General features: G+C 48.1%; 1 protein-coding gene across 2 annotated transcripts in view; it reads right to left on the bottom strand.

Moving 5' to 3' along the window:
- Positions 1–449: 449 nt before the first annotated feature.
- LOC117456596 (fidgetin-like) overlaps positions 450–8,781 on the bottom strand; it is a 33,527-nt gene continuing 25,195 nt past the window's right edge. For both annotated transcript variants that reach the window (XM_034096530.1, XM_034096524.1), the window contains one exon: positions 450–5,418. In XM_034096530.1, the coding sequence (XP_033952421.1) occupies positions 3,182–5,418 (2,237 nt within the window). In that variant the 3' untranslated portion in view covers positions 450–3,181. The remainder of the gene's footprint in view (positions 5,419–8,781) is intronic.

The following is an 8,781-nucleotide window of genomic DNA, read 5'->3' as shown; positions in this document are numbered from 1 at the left end:
TCTTGTGAGGCGTTTGAGTTTCCACGGATAATTATAGAGGCTATACAGCAGCTTCCCACACCTCACTGCCAGCTATATAATGATACCGTGGAAACGCAGTGGGCTAATGCACATCATTTTCATTAAGAGTACTCACATAATCCAAATTCTTTGTGATGGAAAAACGATAATTAATGCTTTAATGTTTTGGTCTTGCCACTCTTACCACAGCAAGAGAAATGAATTGTTACATTTTAATGAGCGAAGCGACAGCGCCGGCTTCCTGCGCAACACGGATGATTTTATAATTGCACACAAGGGTGACTAACTCAAGGCTCATTAAGACCATTTTTCAGCTGGGCTATTTTTTGGCAGGGCAATACATACACTTTAATACTGATAAATAAATTCTGTAATTAATCTTCAGACGTTAATGTGACATAAAATATAAAAAAAGACAAGATATAATCTCCCAAGAAAATGTCTTTAATGAATCGTTTGTTGCTGCTTGTACCTAAGATTACATGAAAATACATTGACTGCAAGTATGGCAACATATTCACACATATAAACAAGTGGTGCATTTGTATTGTATGTATAGGTATGTACAACAGAAACACGTTACACTCTGGTTTAAAGTTGTGCAAGTGTGTTATATATACTAACAATTTATAAAATTCAACACACTAAATAAAAAAAAGAAGAGTGTGCCCACGTATATACACATTCACACGCACACAACCACAGTAGTTCACAAAAGATTAAAGCAAATGTATCGGATTATACATTTCCGGGTCACCTTTAGGGCGACTCTTCCCTCAGTCCTCACAAATCGCTTGTGTGTGTGTGTGTGTTACCTATAGCTCCATCTCACACACTGCAGCCTGCGGGTGCACCATCAGCTAAATGCTTTAAGTACAGTCGTCTGAGGTAGACTGCGCAAAACTTTGTTGTTATTCTCTCCACTTTTATTTATTTTTTTCAATGCTTTTTCTGACATTTGGAAAGACGTTATATGTTTTGTAGCCATGAGGTAGCTTTAAAGAAGAACTCTTAAGGAAAGGGTTTGAAAAAAAGAGAGGTAAAAGCTAGATTTAAAACACAACGAGACAAAAGAAAGGGCCACAAAACACGTATAACAAGCGCAGCGTTGACCGGTGTTTCAAGTCGTGTGTACGGGGGTGGGGGGGAGTGTGTGCTGTTGTTGTGTGCTCTGAAGTGCATTAGTAGGTTTTTCTGTCTAAAGGGACTCTCTCTCCAGAGGATTTGCTGACAGAAGGAATTCTGGTACAGATTGTTTTGAGGGTGCTTTTCTGACGGACCACTCTGCGTTCCCCTTGTGCTGCCGCCACGCTGCCTGGCTGTCTTTCCTTCCCGTCAATTTTGCTGATGCTCAGCAGAACTTCCCCCCCCCCACACATCAGGTGCTGCACTGACGCAGAGAAAGCAACACAGAGCAGGCCTAGACATACAGTAAGTAGGCCTACTTATATTAAAAAAAAATAGAGACGGGTTTACAATAAAAAACTGATGATGAATGAAATCTCCTTCAGGATAAATACCGGACAGACAAAGCAAATACATTTCAACCAAACAATATTACAGAGAATGCTTTAGTGCACGTACATTACACTAGCTTAAGGACTCCTGTGTGGCAGCAGTGGAGCTAAAGGACTCTTACACAAGAAAGGGAAAACAATACATTCCAACACAATGGGCGACAGATAACCTTCAGGGATGAAGGACTTTAAGACCACAATTCCTCACTCATGTTACAAAGCTTTCCACTCAACTGAAGTGTGTATCCAAATGCATTTAGGTGCCAAGAAATGATGTTTCAATTAGTCTTCGATGGTCAGTTTGGATATTTGATTGAAATGTTCTGAATGATTCAAATAGTGTCCATGTGTTTTGTTGGACAATAACATTACAGAGATGTCAATCAATCAGAGTTGCTATTATGAAATTAGATTTCACCTTCAGCAATTTACCCTCTACTTTTCCCCTTCCTGGCTTCCTGGAGTAATGTAGTTAAGATGACAAACATTTCAGAAGAAAGCAAATATGTGTATTCCCTAAAATGTCGATCTTTATATTTTTTGGAGGTGTTTTAGCATCAGGTTCCTCCATGTCAAATAATACGTCTCCCCTCACATACAAGACAGAAGTTAGCTAAACTGATGGAGCCTCCAGCAAAGCCTGCTAACGCCTAGCATCGCATAATATAAACAATGTTGATTATGGTTGTTTTGAATAAATATACAACGACATTGACCCGACACCGGATTTCTCCTAAAACCAGACAGATTTTTGTTTTTTTTAAGCGATGAAAATAAGCTTCAGGATTGGTCAAGTAGAAACAGGTTACTAAAGCACCTGCAGTGAGAAAAGAAAAAGGACATGTCTTTACTCACTATTGATTATGTTCCATAGTTCCAGAAAATATTCAGTACATTCATCGTCACCTCTTTGCTATTTATAATAGCCAGTCGAGGTAAACCTAACACTGCTTCGCTAAACATAAACCCCCTCGGATTCTCCTCTCAGGTCTTAGTGCTTTTCGTCAAGAAATCTTGAGGTACTGTACAATTCACAAACGCTTTCCTGAGTTTTGTTTGTTACGCTTGTTTGTTTAGCAGACACAGGAGAGATAAGTGCGCGTCAGGGCCCAGACTACTGCCGCCCTGATGGATTACTGCTCTTAGCAAGACAATAAAGAATGATTGACCACCACCAATGGCAACTGTCAATCTGTTTTTCAGACTCACCTCTGGAGTTTTAAAGCTCTTAATAATCGTCAGCTCATGCCATGAATGTAGATTGTGAGGCAAATAAACAAAGAAAGAAAATCAGAAAGCACCACTTCAGGCACTTGGATAGCCAACTAAATGTCAAGAACAGGAACGTAACGATATATTTACACAGACACTGGGGCGTCTCTTCTCAAGCCAACTTGCTTGCAATGTGTAAACAATGCCTGGCTTTCTGGAGTGTCAAGCAATCAAATTAAAACTCTTGCTCATTAACTGTAAAACTGCCAGTCGTCTCATCAAACCAGGTCTCTGGGTCGTCTAAACCCTGCTTGTGAGAACTCAGTGAGCTTGTGTTGGCCTTCTGTGTGCCTTTCCCTCCAGCACAATGCTTCTGCCCTGAGGGGAGGAATTGTGTTTGCCTCTTTTTCTCAAGGGCGGAATCTTTCTTTTCACTGGCTGCAGCCGAACATTTTGTTCCACTCAGTGTACGTGTCAATCTCTTTCTGTGATATACTGGCTTGGAATTTACAAAAGACACTCTCAAAGTCCTGGTAGGTGAGGGGCCGGACCTGTCCCCGAGGCATCATACCCGACATGTCCATGCCTTGTGCCGAGACGTGTAACAGTCCCACGAGGGCCTCCTGGCATAGCCGGGCCATGTCCAGTCCGGAGAAGCCCTCGGTGCGCTGGACCAGCAGCGCCAGCTCCTCCACGCTCAGGCAGTATTTGTGCTGAGATTGAGCCAGGAGCTGGCCCACGATGTGGTGGCGGGCTGCGGCGTCTGGCAGGGGCACGAGGACCCTGCGGCCAAAGTACCTGCGCAACCCTTCATCCATGTCCTGGGGTCGGCTTGTGGAGCAGACCACCAACACCTGGTTGCCTCCGTCGTCGCCTGAGCCCATGAGCAGGGAGTCCAGCTGGGCGAGGAGCTCCCCCTTCAGCCGGTTGATGGGACTCTCCTCGCTGAGGTGTGCTGACAGCAGCATGTCCACTTCACTGATGAACAGAACGGAGGGCTGCCGGCAGCGCGCCACCAGGAAGGACGCTCGGATGATTTTCTCTCCCTCTGCCAGCCACTTGGTAGCCAGCGTGGAGCCGTTGAGCTGGAGGAACGGGGCCCCGAGCTGGCTGGCCAGGCAGCGACCCAGCAACGTCCTGCCACTGCCCCTGGGGCCAAACAGCAACACGCAGCGGGGGGCGGGGCCTAAACTGCTGAACATGTCCGGGCGCAGAATGGGCCAGAGGACCTCTTCCTTCAGGGTTGCCTTGGCTAGTTCTAGTCCTGCAATGTCGCTCCAATCCACCGGGGGCCCCTGCTGAACGATCTCAGAGGTCACCATGTCCAGGAGGTGAGGGTCACTGGTTTTTAGCTGCTCTTCAGCAGGCCGGGAGGATGAAGATGATGAGGAGGTAGTCCCTGCTGCTGAGTGGGAGAGGTGGAGACGGTGATCCTCGGCACCTTGCTCACTGAGGGAGGGGGAGGTGAAGCTGCCGAGGGAATCCGTTGAGCGGGAACCCCCTAGGGTGGAGGTGACGTAGGCCGGTGGAGTCAGTGGCCCACCTGCTGCCTGGCTGCTGTACTTCCTCTGCTCAGAGGACATTGTGGACTGCTTCTGGGGATTAAAAGGCTTTTCAGGACCTCTGTCGAATCCACTGTTGGAGCCTCCGTTGGCGCTGCTGCTGTCAGCTATCCGGTACATGGGGCTCTCAGCGGAGCTCCGAGCCTGGCCATAGCCAAAGTTACCGTAAGAGTCCATCTCTCCTTGGCCTGCCATGTAGAAGGCTTTTCTCTTCAGTGAGTTGGAGGAGCTACTGTTAAGAGGGGTGGGGGCAATTGGGGTCAGGTTGTGGCTCTGGTATGGGTATCCAGGTAAAGTGGAAGAGGGGGGAAGGGGTGTAGGGGCAGCGATGCCTGGGGGGAGGTACGATGATGGAGGGGGGGCTCCTCCAGGGCTGTATCCCGGCCCAACGGAGCTCTGGGCCGGGTAGCCTGCTGGGGGGTAATTATAACTAGACAAGTTGGGGGACCCTCCGTTGTACGCTGGGACTAAAGTGGGGTGGGAGGGCGGAGGGGGTGGCTGCAGGAGCCCAGAGCTGTGCAGCGGGGAGGGGAGTGTCGGGGTGGGGGCCGACTGGGAGCTGTAACTACTGTGCAGGTAGGAACTGCTGTACGGGGGGCCGTATTCCTGAGAGGCCATGGAGGAGGAGTGGAGCGCCGTGGCAGAGTGGCTCCCACAGCTGCTGCTGGAGTAGCTGGGCTCGCTCAGGGTGCTGGAGGCCAGGCCCGGGGAGCTGCACATGCCGGACACCACCTCTGAGGCCGCCGCCACCCCCCCCTTTCTGATGGAGACCCCCTCTGGGATGCAGCTCATGGGGTAGACACCATCCTGCCAGGGCTCGGATTCACCTTTCCGTCCGTTCATCACCCCCGGGATCTCGGAATAGGAGCCCGGCATCTCCAGGATACCGGAATACTTCTCGGCATACTTCTTGAGCAGGTTGGAGGCAGTGAGGGCGGAGATGTCGTCGTTGGCCCAGGCGTACTGGTAGGAGGCGGAGCGCTGCAGGTGGCCGGGCACCGCCCTGTAGGCCTCAGCCTTGTGGGCCGGCGAGCGCGTGGTGGAGGAGATGTCGAAATGCTGTTCGGCCCACTGGCTGTGCTCGGGGGTCCACTGCATCTTTAAGCCTGAGAGAAACAGAGACATAGACATCAACACGTGAACACATTGACACACAATAATTAAAATGACAACACCTTCAAATTGCCTAGGATGGTCAATTAAACAGGTGATACTCATCTGGTGCTTTCTTTCTTTCTTACGGATACATATCATGAGATCATTGTATGTCCATCAGCACATGCATTACTCATTTCTCCAGGCCATAAGAAGCACAGAGTGTCGTGGTGTACGGAGGCTTGTGGGATGCAGCCTCATGCACCCCGGCCAGACCAATAAGACGGAGGCATTGAGGGTCACTCTCTAATCCCCGGCTCATCTGAGGTGGCTGGAGATGGGTTTGAAAATGCGCCTTGGCGAGTACCACAAAGCACACACACACACACACACACACACACACACACCCCCCTCTGTTTGTGGTGCTTTCATCGAACACACACACACACACACACACACACACACACACACACACACACACACACACACACACACACACACACACACACACACACACACACACACACACACACACACACACACACACACACACACACACACACACACACACACACACACACACACACACACACAGACAGATCCATGCTCAGACACACAGGCATTTAAAAAAAAAACTATCTCTGCCTGTACTCAGGCGTGCTGACGTGCACACGCGCACACACACACACACACACACACACACACACACACACACACACACGCACACGCACACATCCACTGACCCAGACGGACAAACACAGGCACGCACGCAGGAGCTGTAGCGAGCAATGAATTACAACACATTGTGTCTCGAGCTTAGTTCCTGTCTGCACGGCTCCACCTTGACCTCCTCCCTCTCTACCTCTCTTCTTGCCTCCCTGCTGCCTTGTCTTTGCTGTTTTTGTCGTCCATTTTCCACCTCCCCTCCTTCTCTTTACCTCCTTTTATACTGACTCCATCCATTTCGATATATATCTCTCCCTTTCATTCCCCTTTCTTCTCGGCCACCCCTCCTCTTATTTACTCCCTCTGTGCTCGCTGCGCCTCCTCCCCTCCCTCCTTCCCTTGCTCCATCTCATCTCAGACACACTCACCTGGCTCTCCCCTTTATTGCCTCGGGAGGCTTGAGAGCCACTGTTTCCTTTAATCCCAGCCAATGCCATCTGCAAACACTGAGAGTCACACAGCGACTCCATCGTTGTCTCACTATCAAAGCCGTGGCGCTATCAAAGGCTGGACGGAGCGTAATCACAGCAGCCGCCGCGCGGCAGATTGAACCCTGTTTGATTTGACTTAGTGCACACATATAAAGGATAATATCGGTGTCATTTAGGCTGCTTCCCCTGACTTATTGACTGGCTGCGGCTGCACGTAGAGCTCCACAGTCGGGGGTCTTGTGAGCAATGCCTCCTTCAGAATTGGTTTGTGTGTGTGCTTGTGTGACTAAAGCAGGCATGCACAATAAAATCCATTCATAGGGAAGCAAATCTTCCCTTCCTCCCTTCCATTTATCCGACTGCAACACACACACACACGTTCACACTGCCTTGCTCTCTTTTTCCAAGGCCCTATGTTTGTTTGGTAACAACACAGAGAGGGAGGGGGAAATCCCCAGACCCCTATTTCCTCTCTGATTCTCCTTTCGAGCCATCTCTCGGCAGACGCCAGTGGCTAATTAGCAGAATGGCGATCTGCTAATTGTGTTAATTTACAACATTTTAGCCGAGGGGAGTCTAGAAGGGGCTGGCATGCCTGTCACCTCCCAGTGTAGCGAGCAGGGAACGCCTCAGACAAAGCGCTAAGCGGAGGAAAGTTCTGTATTCGCTGGGAGGCTCCTCTAATATTGAAAAAACATTAAGTGGAAGCAGCGCTATAAAAGGGCAGTATTTCAAGGAGAACATTACAAGGCAGGGATACTGGACACAATGAGGCTTCAGGCACAATAACGGTTCCACAGTCCTGTGTACATAATTATATTTTAATGTGCTTTTAAAGGATTGTATTCTCAGGATATGTTTGATTATTTGTTCGGGAGGCACTAGCAAAATGCTTGCTTGGCAGTGCACATGAAATCTCTATTATTTCTATATTATCACACTAATATGTAGCAGAGGATAGAGAGGAGACAGTGGAAGAATGGTGGCTGGAAACCAGATTGAGCCGCATTCTACAGAAGTATATAGTCTTAGTCTGCTATGAAACTCCTTGAAGCAGCAACAAAGTGTCTTGATTGTGCTGTAGAAATACCCACCATTCTTATATCGTGTAATGGAGCATTCAGCAATCTAATTCTATTGACCACCCCTAGTGATCAAGGTATTATGGGAATGTCGCCAAGCACTTCTCCGTGGCCTTTTCTGCCTCTCTCTAATGTTTGATATAGCAGTTACTACCTTTGTGACAGAGGTGCCATTTAACTGCCGCTAACACAAGAGCAATATCAGTCAAAAATAGTCAATTAAAGCTTTTTTTTTTCTTAACCCGGCTGGTTCAGAGCATTGTTTCTGTCGTATGCTACATTTAGCATTCGGGAAATTCAACATAACGAGTTGATTTAGCGCATCTCTTGGGAGAAATGAAAAGCGCATTGTAAACAACGGAACATATTATGACGTGTTAAGATGGATGTGTGTTTGCGTTGTCATGGTGAATTGTTCTGTTTAAAGTGTCAGATTCCGGTTTAACTTTCCAGTGCAGGGAGGCGTTAAGAGACACGGATGGAGATTACAAAATTCAACGTGGGGGGACAAGGACGACGACTAGGCAAAGAGAGAGCATGCCGTGGAAGAAAAGGGGGGTTGGGGGCATGGCAAACACAAATAAAGCAAGCCTTGAATCCCACACACTCTTCTCCCCACAGTTTGACACTCCATCAAACCGCGTTATGTCCTCCATTTAAAGAAACACGGGTCTTTGTAATTCCATCATTAATAAAGATAACATATATAAAAGAGTGTGTCAGCCTCCATCAGGGCTTTCATCTCTTCCATAATGAGGTTAATGCAGGGACGCAGTGATTACCCCAGCAATGCAAATGAAGGCCAAATGATAACTTGCACTATTTAAATAAGGTAATAGCGATTACTCTACGTTATTCAAATGAGGACGGATACTTTGAACTGAGCGCTTTGAACTCGCTGCTCCTTCTCCAAAACATATGAAAGGGATGGAGGAGGATTGACTTTGGAATCTTTCAGGGTGTATCCTCTAATTCAACGTGATGTAAACCAAGGGCAATGAGCAAAGTCGCTTAATGTGCGCTGCAGGATGGGCGGGGTCCACTCGGAAAATGCTTAAGGTAGGCCGACTTACGGATACTCATTTTGAAAGACCTTGGAAGTCATTTAAAAGTCCTTGGATTCATTGTAGAGGGA

Source organism: Pseudochaenichthys georgianus, chromosome 2 (assembly GCF_902827115.2).
Source record: "Pseudochaenichthys georgianus chromosome 2, fPseGeo1.2, whole genome shotgun sequence".
NCBI lineage: Eukaryota > Metazoa > Chordata > Actinopteri > Perciformes > Channichthyidae > Pseudochaenichthys > Pseudochaenichthys georgianus.
This window is presented reverse-complemented; position numbering and strand designations above follow the sequence as displayed.